Source organism: Ursus americanus, chromosome 21 (genome assembly GCF_024610735.1).
Source record: "Ursus americanus isolate L20-20 chromosome 21, mUrsAme1.1.p, whole genome shotgun sequence".
Classification (NCBI taxonomy): Eukaryota; Metazoa; Chordata; class Mammalia; order Carnivora; family Ursidae; genus Ursus; species Ursus americanus.
The window spans coordinates 42,215,194-42,228,160 of NC_142147.1; the positions used below are offsets into that span (position 1 = coordinate 42,215,194).

At 40.5% G+C, this 12,967-nt stretch overlaps 1 protein-coding gene across 8 annotated transcripts in view; it reads left to right on the forward strand.

Annotated features, from left to right (window-relative positions):
* The window catches only part of ZNF829 (zinc finger protein 829), a 29,012-nt gene that overhangs the window by 953 nt on the left and 15,092 nt on the right, over positions 1–12,967 (forward strand). For 4 of the 8 annotated variants that reach the window (XM_045805261.2, XM_087871126.1, XM_087871125.1 and 1 more), the window contains exon 3: positions 3,397–3,441. The exons of the other annotated variants lie outside the window; for them this stretch is intronic. In XM_045805261.2, coding sequence (XP_045661217.1) covers positions 3,397–3,441 — 45 coding nt within the window. The remainder of the gene's footprint in view (positions 1–3,396; positions 3,442–12,967) is intronic. 8 annotated transcript variants of the gene reach the window in all.

Here is a 12,967-nt window from a genome sequence, read left to right on the forward strand (position 1 = left end):
GTTAGAGGGAAGGATAGTCCAGCCTGGTTTTATAGCCCAACAGCACCCGTATACCTAATGTTCACTTATTTGGAAAAATGGCTCCACTTCTGTTTGTTGAGTTTTCTTCTTTTTAAATGTAATATTATGATTTAAATTCAATTGTTATGATTTTAAAATAACAACATGGGGCGTCTGGGTGGCTCAGTTGGTTAAGCAACTGACTCTTGATCTGGTCTCAGGTCTTGATCTCAGAGTCCTAAGTTCAAGCCCCACATTGGGCTCCATGCTGGGCGGGGAGCCTACTTAAATAAAATAAAATAAAATAAAATAAAATAAAATAACTATTATTTTAGAGATTTCAAAAAAGATTACCAAGAAAAAATAAAATGTGTTCACTCAAATAACTAATGTTAATATTTTGATTAATTTTTAAAGAAGATTTTATATATTTATTTGAGAGGCAGAGTGAGCGAGAGAGAGAGAGCACACAAGCAGGGACAGAGGGAGAGGGAGAAGCAGGCTCCCCTGCTGAGCAGGGAGCCTGATGTGGGACTCAATCCCAGGACCATGGGATTATGACCTGAGCCGAAGGCAGATGTTTAACCGACTGAGCCAACCAGGTGCCCCTTGATTAATTTTTATTATTTTTCCAAAATCAAATTATACTTCATTTACAATATTATGTCCTACACTTTCACTAAAAAGTGTTATTCTCCTGTGTTGTCAAATGGTCTTTGTAAATACCATTTTTCAAAGATACATATTTCTTTGTATGTATGAGTTATGGTCTCTCCTTTTTTTCAGGTCGGTTGTGTCAGACTTTGAAACCTTTATTTACACACACACACACACACAGGTTTGAAATTGGACTTCCATGATTAATAATGAGATTGAACACCATTTCATATATTTATTGGTTATTAGGGTTTCTTATTTTGTGACCTGCCTGTTTAAATCTTTTACCTTTTTGCCCCTGGATTATCTTTTGTTGATTCATAGGTATTCTTTATATAATGTGGATGTGGGTCCTTTACTGATATTTTTCTACTGTTTAGATTGTTTTATCGTTTCCTTTAAGGTAATTTTATGAATAGAAATCCTAACTTTAACAGTCAAAGTTATCAATTATTTTTTTCTTTATGGTTGGTACTTTTTGTATTTCAAGAATTCCTTTCTTGGGCACCTGGGTGGCTCAGTTGGTTAGGCGTCTGCCTTTGGCTCAGGTCGTGATCTCAGGGTCCTGGGATTGAGCCCTTTGTCAGGCTTCCTGCTCGGTGGGGAGTCTTCTTGTACATCTCCCTCTGCTCCTCCCCCTCCTTGTGCTTGCTGTCTCTCTCTCAAATAAATAAAATCTTAAAAAAAAAAAGCTTTCCTGTCCCAAGGTTGTACAAATATTCTTCTATATTTATACTCAAATCTATAAGTTTTGCTTTTTGGGGTTCTAGCTGACCTAGTTGGGGGAGCATGCGGCTTTTGATCTCAGGGTTGTGAGTTCAAGCCCCACATTGGGTGTAGAGGTTACTTAAATCTTAAAAAACAAAAGTTTTGCCTTTCCCATTTATATATTTAATCCACCTCTAACTGGCTTTTATGTATGATGTAACGTAGGGCCCAAGGTTTTCCCCATTTATGAATTCCTCCTAAGTTTCTCAGTACCATATATTAGTCCACTATGTTCCATTTCAGGTATATCCAAATATATATATAAATCCAGTGTCTGTATATACGTGGGTATGTTTATGAACTTTTGTTCTGTTGTTCTATAACAATATCACAGTCTTAATTATTCTAGCTTTGCTCTCCTTTGAAGGTATTTTGGCATTTCTTCTGTGTCTGTTTTTAAGAATTTCTCCCAGTTTTTGGTTTTCTGTAATTTTAGTATAATGTGTCTAAGTATGCCTTTTAAAAATTTTATCTGCTTGGGATTTGTAGATAGGTGTTTTTATTAGATTAGGGAAATCCTCAGCTATCTTCCAAGATTGTCTCTGCCTTTCTCTCTCTCTTCTCCCTTCTTGGGCTCTAATTAAACGTAGATGGGGGCGCCTGGGTGGCGCAGTCGTTAAGCGTCTGCCTTCGGCTCAGGGCGTGATCCCAGAGTCCTGGGATCGAGCCCCACATCAGGCTCCTCTGCTGGGAGCCTGCTTCTTCCTCTCCCACTCCTCCTGCCTGTGTTCCCTCTCTCGCTGGCTGTCTCTTTCTCTGTTAAATAAATAAATAAAATCTTAAAAACAAAAACGTAGATTAGAATTTCTTATCATTATCCTTTTTTGGTTTTTGGAGTTGATACACTAGGTGGGTCTACTCTCAATTTTTTAAATGTGGGTATTTGGTACAGAGGCAAAGGAAATCACGTTAAGAATCAGTCACCCCAAATCTATTCAGCTTAAGACCTTTCTATCTGAATTTCTTTAGAAGATGGCTGAGTATTTCCAATCCATTCTCCTGTGCCAAAACCCAGAGTTCTCCTCTCACATCAGCCTCTAATTACACTTGCCATATCTATAGTGAAGATTGTTTGCCCAATATTAACAGGAATAATGCTAGGGGGTTAGTAGATTCATAGGTGTTCTTTATATAATGGGGATGTGGGTCCTTCATTGATATTTTTCTACTGTTTAGATTGTTTTATCATTTCCTTTAAGGTGGTTTAGTAGAAGATAAAAGGAATGCAGTGAATTTTGTTCTCAGAAGCTAATCAGATGTTTGGGTTTTTTAAAAGATTTTATTTTTAAGTAATCTCTACATCCAAAATAGGGCTTGAACCTGCAAACCCCAAGATCAAGAGTTTCATGCTCTATCAACTGAGCCAGCCCAGCACCACGCCCCCCCCTTTTTTAACTTAATGTTTAATCAGGAAATATTTGAAGCATTCCTAGTGAAATCAGAAAAAAGACAAGAATATATACCATCACCAATGTTATTTAACATTGTTGCATTGGTATTAACCAAAGCGCTTAGACAAGAGAAAAAAGTAGGTTAAAAATTAGAAAAAAGGATGTAAGATAATCACTTTGCAGATGATATGAATGTGTACCTGGAAAACCAAATCAGGTTATAACTAGCACTTTGAAATAAGCAGGACTCCATAGGAAGCATGCAAAATAATTTTTTTTCATAGTTTCTACTTTGAACTCTCTCTGTGGGCTAATATTTTGTTACCCTGCATAAAAACTGTGCAGTCCCTATAATTGTTTTGATCACTCTTCAGTATCCTTTGGTTGTTTTCAGTGATAAGGTCAGTCTCATTTTACTAATTACAGTCTCCAGTTGAGTGTAATAATATGTAAGCTTCATTTAAAGCCTTTTCTTTGAGTTCAGGCTTGCTATAAGCTAGAAGCTTACAGTGTGAAAACGGGGATACACTGAACTTCTTCATTTCTTCAGCCTACATTTCTTTTCTCCCTTCCCATATAGGCTGTTTGTGGCTCCTATGAGGTTGCTGTGGGTAGGAAAGAGGAGGTAAGGAGAAAAGTCTTACTTGACTGGTGCTATTGTTTTGGTCTTGGTCTCTCTTGCTTTTATGGATGTTCAGCACTGACTCATTTTCTTATGGGGTGCTTTTGTAGGATTCTCAGAGAAGTCCCTCCTGGAAACCTCTAATTGTACTTCCCTGTGATGTGGGCAACACATCTCCTTGAAGTGGCTACTTATTTTTTTCTAAAGATTTTATTTATTTATTTATTTATTTATTTATTTATTTATTTATTTATTTATTTATTTATTTTAGAGATAGAGCGAGGGGAAGAGCAGAGGGAGAGGGACAAGCAGACTTGGTGCTGAGCACAGAGCCTGATGCAGGGCTTGATCCCGCAACACTGAGATCGTGACCTGAGCCGAAATCAAGAGTCAGGCAATTAACTGACTGAGGTGCCCCTGAAATGTCTACTTACAATACCTGTTTTATACTTGGGGAGTCTGTGATCTACTGCTTTGTTGGGAATCACATTATCCTTCCATTAGGTCCACATCTAGTCCAAAAAGGGGACTGGATACCAGTCTCTGTGCCCTTTAAACTCCAGGAAACACAGCAAAAATTCTAAATAATCTCATTGTTCTACTTTGGACCATGGAGTCTAAGATGAAGAAGTAACCTAATTTTTCCTATGGGATGCAAAATGTGTGTCATCTTTGAACAACCAATTTTTGTACACCGAGTGTCCGACAATTTAATTCAGTTCTGACACTAATTACCCAGAGTTAACACAGAGCCCCACAGGTTTAAGGGCTTAGCCTTACGAAACTGCCCTATTTCAGACAGCAGCTCCAAGGCTTGGGTAGCCCCAAGGTACTGCACTTCTGCCCAGCAGACCACAAATTGAGGCATTCCCATGATCCCCACTCAGGTACAGTAATTGATTAGAATGACTCATAGACCTCAGGGGAAAGTACTATATTTATGATCACAGTTATAGAATACAATTCAGGAACAGCAAACTGGTAGAGACGGATAAGGCAAGGTATGAGAGGGAGGGCCATGTCTGGAAAGGATCTTAAGGATTTTGCCTAACAAAGTGGCTGAAGTGAAAGGTTTTTTCAGTAATATTTATATTGTAGAAAATTCTGCCACCAGTAAAATTGTAAAAGTTAAGGAATTTATGTTAATAAGGAATAATTCTTGTAACAGTCATAAGAGAACTGTAATTTTCAAGAAATTTAAATTATACTCTTGTCTAAGATGGTGATATTTTACTTATTTTTCAAAGATTTATGTATTTATTTGAGAGAGAGCACGAGCAGGAGGGACAGAGGGAGAGGGAGAGAGAATCTGAAGCAGACTCTGTACTGAGCACGGAGCCCAATGTGGGGCTCTGTCTAAGGACCCTGAGATCATGACCCAAGCCAAAACCAAGAGTCGGACACTTAACTGACTGCGCCACTCAGGCACCCCAATAGTGATATTTTAAATTAATGTTTAACCAGTTTTGCATTTTAAAAATTTAAGAAAATTTTTAAAACAATGAAAAATGGCAGGGCTTTCTCCCAGTACCCAATTCTACTCCCCTTGGGCGGCTACCCTCAAATTTTTTTCTTTTTCTCTTGGCACTTTTCGTGTATTTTTTCTTTCTTTTTTTTTTTTTTTCAAGATTTAATTTTTACGTAATCTCTACAGCCAGTGTGGGGCTCAAACACAACGCCAACTTCAAGAGTTGCTCACTTCACACCAACTGGGCCAACCAGCTGCCCTTTCTCCTATATTTCTCTTTTTTTAAAAAATTTTTTTAAGATTTTATTTATTTATTTGAGAAAGAGCACAAGTGGGGCTAGGGTCAGAGGGAGAGGAAGAGGGAGAAACTAACTCCCCACTGAGCAGGGAGCTTGACATGAACCTTGATCCCAGGACCCGGAGATTATGACCTGAGCTGAAGGTAAACACCTAACTGATTGAGCCACCCAGGTGCTCCTTTTTTCCTATATTTCTAATTCATGTTCCTACATTGCTTTTTTTTTTTTTTAAGATATGCTATTTATTTATTTGGATGGGGTGGGGCAGAGGAAAAGGGAGAGGGAGAGAGAATATTAAGCAGGCTCCATGCACAGGACAGAGACCAACATGGGGCTGGATCTCACAACCCTGAGATCATGACCTGAGTCAAAATCAAGAATCAGATGTTTAACGGACTGAGCCACCCAGGCGCCCCCATTGCTGTTCTTTTTATAGACATTTCCTGGTGACTTTCTTGAGGTAAATGTGGATTGAGATTTCCCATATCACATTCCTCACTTCCTGTTCCTCCAAAGAATTATATCACAATTTTTCTTTAAATCATTGATATCATGTAATTAGGATCTCACAGATATTATTAATCTGAGCCAAGTGTAGTACACTAGATCCTAAATTCTTTTCGGTACAATATTTACAATTTTCTGAGGGTAAACTGCTTTGTTTCTTCACTTGCCTCGTTCCATGTATGAGTTGCTCTTTTTTCCCCCCAAATCTACCAACATTGCTTCCAGTTGCCTATCAAAAATATTTTCCATATGATCGAACTTATTAGGTCTTTATTTTTCCTTGGAGACCTCTTTCCCATAGTCCTTTGTCTTCTTGTTCCTAGACATTGCTCTCTAGTTCTGCCAGATGCTGTCCTGGAACTTGCCTTTCACAGTTATACTTGGGACTTTGTCTTGTATTCTCGTGTTAGGTTTGTAATTTCTGAATATAATATCTTCCTTAATTTACACCCTACTTTTGATGGAGCATATAGGCCAGGAGTTTCTTTTAAAAGCTACTTGGAGATAATTTTATCTTTCCCTGCAAATCTAGAAGTGTGTTGATTTAATCTTCAGACTAGTTTTGTTTTTAATCTTGCTTGGTATATAATCTTCATACTAGAAGAATTCTGGGGTATAGAATTCTAGGGCCAGAATTCATTTTACTTTGTAATATTAAAGGAATTACTTACTTTTTTCTTTTCTTTTTTTTTTAATAATTTTTTATTATGTTATGTTAGTCACCATGAAGTATATCCTTAGTTTTTGATGTAGAGTTCCATGATTCATTATTTGTGAATAACACCCTGCGCACCATGCAATATGTGCCCTCCTTAATACCCATCACTGGCCTATCCCAATCCCCCTCTCCCCCCTCTGAAGCGCTCAGTTTGTTTCCCAGAGTCCATAGTCTCTCATGGTCCATTCCTCCTTCTCTTTACCCCCCCTTCATTCTTCCCTTCCTTCTCCTACCAATCTTCCTGCTTTTTCTTATGTTCCATAAATGAGTGAAACTATATGATAATTGTCTTTCTCTGCTTGACTTATTTCACTTAGCACAATCTCCTCCAGTCCCGTCCATGTTGCTGCAGATGTTGGGTAATCGTTCGTTCTGATGGCTGTATCTTTGGAGTAAATACCGAGAAGTGCAATTGCTGGATCATAGGGTAGCTCGATTTTTAACTTTTTAAAAAAGGGACCTCGACACTGTTTTCCAGAGTGGCTGTACCAACTTGCATTCCCACCAACAATGTAGGAGGGATCCCCTTTCTCCACATCCTCTCCAACAATTGTTGTTTCTTGCCTTGTCTATTTTTGCCATTCTAACTGGCATAAGGTGGTATCTCAGTGTGGTTTTGATTTGAATTTTCCTGATGGCTAATGATTTTGAACATTTTTTCACGTGTCTGTTAGCCATTTGTATGTGATCATTGGAAAAGTGTCTGTTCATATCTTCTGCCCATTTTTTTATTTGTTTATTTGTTTCTCATGTATTGAGTTTGAGTATTTCTTTGTAGATCTTGGATACCAGTCCTTTATCTGTAGTGTCATTTGCAAATATATTCTCCCATTCCGTGGGCTGCCTCTTAGTTTTTTTTTATTGTTTCCTTGGCTGTGCAGAAGCTTTTTATCTTGATGTAGTCCCATAAGTTCATTTTATCTTTTGTTTCTCTTGCTTTGGAGATGTGTCATGAAAAAGGTTGCTTTGGCTGATGTTGTAGAGGTTGCTGCCTATGTTCTCCTCTAGAATTTTGATGGATTCCTGTCTCATCTCGAGGTCTTTCATCCATTTGGAGTTTATCTTTGTGTATGGTGTGAGATATTGGTCAAGTTTCATTCTTTTGCATGTAGCTGTCCAATTTTCCCAGCACCATTTCTTGAAGAAACCGTCTTTGTTCCACCAGATGTTTTTTCCTGCTTTATCAAAGATTAGTTGCCCAAAGAGCCGAGGGTCCATTTCTGGGTTCTCTATTCTGTTCCATTGGTCTATGTGTCTGTTTTAGTGCCAGTACCATGCTGTCTTTGTGATCACAGCTTTGTAGTACAGCTCGAAATCCGGCATTGTGATGCCCCCAGCTTTGTTTTTCCTTTTCAACAGTTCCTTGGAGATTCGGGGCCTTTTCTGGTTCCATACCAATTTAAGGACTATTTGTTCCAGTTCTTTGAAAAATGTCCTCGGTATTTTGATCGGGATAGCATTGAAAGTGTAGATTGCTCTGGGTAGCATGGACATTTTAACTATGTGAATTCTTCCGATCCAGTATTTTTCCATCTTTTTGTGTCTTCCTCAATGTCTTTCAAGAGTGATTTATAGTTTCTAACAAACTGAGGGCCTCAGAGGGGAGGGGGGTGGGAGAATGGGATAGACCGGTGATGGGTAGTAAGGAGGGCACGTATTGCATGGTGCACTGGGTGTTATACGCAACTAATGAATCATCGAACTTTACTTCGGAAACCGGGGATGTACTGTATGGTGACTAACATAATATAATAAAAAATCATTAAATAAAAGAGTGATTTATAGTTTCTAGAATATTTGCTATAGGCTTTTCATAGATGGCTTTTATGAGATTGAGAAATGTACCCTCTATTCCTACACTCTGAAGGGTTTTAATCAGGAAAGGATGCTGTATTTTGTCAAATGTTTTTCTGCATCAGTTGAGAGGATCATATGGTTCCTGAGTCTTTTCTTGTTGATATGATGTATCGTGCTGATCGATTTGCGAATGTTGAACCACGCTTACATCCCAGGTATGAATCCCACTTGGTCATGATGGATAATCCTTTTAATGTACTGTTGGATTCTATTAGCCAGGATCTTGTTGAGGATTTTGGCGTCCATATTCATTAGGGAAATCGGTCTGTAATTCTCCTTTTTGAGGGGGTCTTTGCCTGGTTTGGGGATCAAGGTAATATTGGCCTCATAGAATGAGTTTGGTAGCTTTCCTTCTGTTTCTATTTTTTGAGGTAGCTTTAGGAGAATAGGTATTATTTCTTCTTTGAATGTTTCATAGAATTCCACAGGAAAACCGTCCGGGCCTAGAGTTTTGTTATTTGAAAGGTTGTTTATCACTGACTCAATTTCTTCATAATTAATTGGCCTGTTTAAAAAATCAATTTCTTCCTGTTTCAATCTTGGTAGTTTATAGGTTTCCAGGAAGGATTCCATCTCTTCCAGATTGCTTAGTTTATTGGCATATAGCTGTTGATAAAAATTTCTAATAATCCTTCCAATTTCAATGGTGTTGGTCGTGACCTCTCCTTTTCATTCATAATTTTATTAATTTGGGTCCATTCTCTTTTCTTTTGGATAAGAGTTGCCAGTGGTCTGTCAATTTTATTGATTCTCTCAAAGAACCAGCTTCTAGTCCTGTTGATCTGCTCTACTGTACTTCTGGTTTCTAATTCATTGATTTCTGCTCTAATCTTGGTCAGCTGCTTCCTTGTGAGTGGATTAGGCCTGTCCCTCTGTTGCTGTTCCAGCTTCTTGAGGTGAGAATATAAAAACTGCATTTTAGATTTTTCTATTCTTTTGAGTGAGGCTTGGATGGCTATGTTTTCCCCCTTAGGACTGCCTTTGCATTATCCCATAGGTTTTGGACCGTTTTGTTTTCATTCTCGTTGGTCTCCATAAATTGTTTAAATTCATTTTTGATTTCCTGGTTTATCGAGTCATTCCTGAGCAGGATGGTTCTTAGTCTCCAAGTGTTTGAGTTTCTTCCAAATTTTTCCTTGTGGTTGAGTTCCAATTTCAGAGCGTTGTGGTCTGAGAATATGCAGGGGATAATTTCAATCTTTTGGTATCGGTTGAGACCTGTTTTGTGTCCCAGAACATGGTCTATTCTTGAAAATGTTCCATGGGCATTAGAATAGAATGAGTATTCTTTGGTTCTGGGGTGTAGTGTTCTCTATATATCTATGAGGTCCAAATCGTCGAGTATGGCATTCAAAGCCTTTGATTCTTTGCTTAGTTTTTGCCAGGGTGTTCTGTCTATTTCTGAGAGTGGAGTGTTGAGGTCCCCTACTATTAATGTATTTTTATCTATATGTCTCTTTATTGTGGTTAAGAGTTGGCTTGTGTATCTTGCTGCTCCCCTGTTGGGGGCATATATATTTATAATTGTCATATCCACTTGTTGGATACATCCTTTAAGAATAATATAGTGCTCTTCTGTGTCTCTCACTATAGTCTTTAGTTTAAAATCCAATCTGTCTGATATGAGAATTGCTACCCCAGCTTTCTTTTGAGGTCCGTTTTCGTGAAAGATGGTACTCCATCCCTTTACTGTCAGTCTGAATGTATCTTTGGGTTCAAAATGAGTCTCTTGTAGACAGCAAATGGATGGGTCATTTCTTTTTATCCAATCTGCAACCCTGTGGCATTTATGGGAGCATTCAAGCCATTTACATTGAGACTGAATACTGAGAGATATGATTTTAATGATGCCATGTTGCCAGTAAAGTCTTTGTTTGTATCGGTTGTGACTTTCTGTTCTGTATCACTCTTGGGGCCTTTTTACCTTTATAGAACCCCCCTTAATATCTCCTGTAGGGCTGGTTTTGAGGTTATGAAATTGGTAGTGACTGGCGATTCTGGAAGGTTTTTATTTCTCCATCAATTCTGAATGACAGCCTTGCTGGATAAAGGATCCTTGGCTGCATGTTTTTCTCTGAAAGAGATTTAAAATGTCCCCCCAACCCTTTCGCTCATTCCAGGTCTGTGTAGACAGGTCTGACGTAATTCTGATACCTTTGCCTTGGGACGTGAGAAATTTCTTTGCCCTGGCCTCCTTCAATACTATATCTTTGAATCTAATATTTGTGAAATGCACTATGACGTGACGTGGCGTAGGTTTGTCGTGGTTGAGCTTGGGAGGGGTCCTCTCTGCCTCTTGGACACGAATGCTTGTTTCCTTTGCTAGATTAGGGAAGTTTTCAGCTACTATTTGTTCAAATATCCCTTCTAGACCTCTGTTTTTCTCCACCCCCTCGGGGAAACCGATGATTCTGACATTGGAACAAATGTTGAGTCAGTAACCTCCCGTAACCTACATACATGAGAATGGATTTTTTTGAGTTCAGATTCTATTTTAGCTTTCTCTTCTACTAACCCATCCTCCAATTTGCTGATACGTTCTTCTGCCTCATTCAACCTGGCCGTCAGAGCCTCTAGTTTTGACTGCATTTGGCTCATAGAATATTTAATTTCTGCTAGATTCGCTCTCATTTCCGCCCTTAGAGATTCTATATTCTCATTAACATTTTCGTTAGTACTTTTTTCAAGTCTGCACATCATCTTGACCATTATTACTCTGAATTCCATTTCTGATAGTTTGGTTATATCCATATCCATTAGTTCTGTGGCAGAGGCCACAGACTCATTGTCTTTTCTTTGCTGGGGGTGGGGATTTCTCCTTCTTGTCATTCTGATGAGGAGAAGTTGTGGGATTGTCCAGAGCCCAAATTATTGACTGGGACCCAGGCCATGCACCCTTGTTTTATAGGGACCTTAGGGATGTGGGCTTCTTGATTTTTCAGCCTGCCTTCTGCGGGAGGGGCCTGCCGCGCCGGTACTCAGGCAACCCTGTTCGGGTAGAGTCTCTCTGTCCCCTCAGTAATCAGCACTGGAGATGTTCATTTGTAGAGATCCAGATGTATCTTCCTGCATCTCATGCTGATTCCGTGGATGTTCAGGATGGTCTGGTACCTTTCCACCTCGACTTGGGGACCGGCTGAAAAAGCGGTCCCCTACTCCTCCGCCATCTTAATTCCTTCCCCTAAATGAATAAATTTGGGCATGCCGGCTGCGGCAGCGGGTGTGCGGGACCGTCAGCGCCAGGCGGCAGGAGGTAGGCTCCGGGCTGCGAGCGTCCGTTGGGACCAAGCGTGGCTTGTTTAAGGGAGGAATGAAGCACCGTTGGAATGGAAATGCCTAGGCTGAACTTCCTTCTCCATCCAAAGTTGAGATAGGTATAGTTCTTAACTGTATTATTATTGACCCCATCAAAGGAACTAATGTCTTCTGTGTTGAGCTTCCAAGAGCTTCTCGAAGAAAAGTGATGTTGGTCCCTCATTTGTACTGAAAGTCCCTCCTTTTCTTGGAGCAAGTACGTGCTGAACGGTGAGATGTATACAGTGCTTCACTGCACTTCACATACATTATGCATTAGACGCGTGGGACTCTGTGAGATGATAAAATGCCCCAAGCCTACACATCTTGACCATTGTTACTCTGACCTTCATTTCTGACAATTTGGTTATATCCATAGCCATCAATTCTGTGGCAGAGTCTCTGTCTCCTTTCTTTGCTGAGGGTTTCTCCTCCTTGTCATTCTGATGAGGAGAGTTTGCGGGGATGCACAAAGCCCAAATTATTGACCAGGACCCAGGCACTGTGTACTTGTTTTATAGGGACCTTAGGGATGTGGGCTTCTTGATTTTTCAGCCTGCCTTCTGGTGGAGGGGCCTGCCGCGCTTATACTCAGGCAACCCTGTTTTGGTCGCGTTGCCCCACCCCCTGTGAGGGGGGATGGGGATGGGCACAACGTGAACTGGTATTTCTGGGCTTTGTTCTCTGGCGGCTTTCCTTGGCGGTTTTCTCTGCCTCTTTTGAGAGTCAGAGCAGCAGTTGCCGTATCCTAGCCTCTGTCTCAGAACAGAGAGATCGCAGTCCGCTCTCCGCTGAGCTCTCCTGACTACTCTAACTCTGTTTCCGATGGTGCTGCTAAAAACCCCATAGCATCCTGGGATGTGCACCCCACAGCCACTCTCACAGCACTCGCTTCCAGGCACGTCTCTGTCCTTTGTGCTTCTAACACTGCCAGCCTCCCCAGTTCCCATTCACGCTCCCAAGCTCCCGGTATCAGTCTGGTTCCAGTGAGCGCTCCGGAGCTCCGGTTTTGTCTGGTCGTGCACGCGTTCCCAGGCCCACGATCGCATTCTGCTTTCTCCCGGGTGCCGGTCCGCAAGTCCGGCCGGCTCCCCAGTGCAGGTGGCTACTGCTTCCCAGCGCCTAAGCGCAGCGGCTCCTTCCCCCTTCCGTTTATCTTCCGATATCTGTGCGCGGATTCATGGCTCCCTGCTTCATACCTCAATACTCAGCGCTGGAGATGTTCATTTGTAGAGATCCAGATGTATCTTCATGCGTCTCAGGCTGATATCATGGGTGTTGAGGATGATCTGTTAGATATCCAGCTCGATTCAGGGGACCAGCTGAAGAAGGGGTCCCCTACTCCTCTGCCATCTTTTTCCTTCTCCAATGCCAATATATAACCAG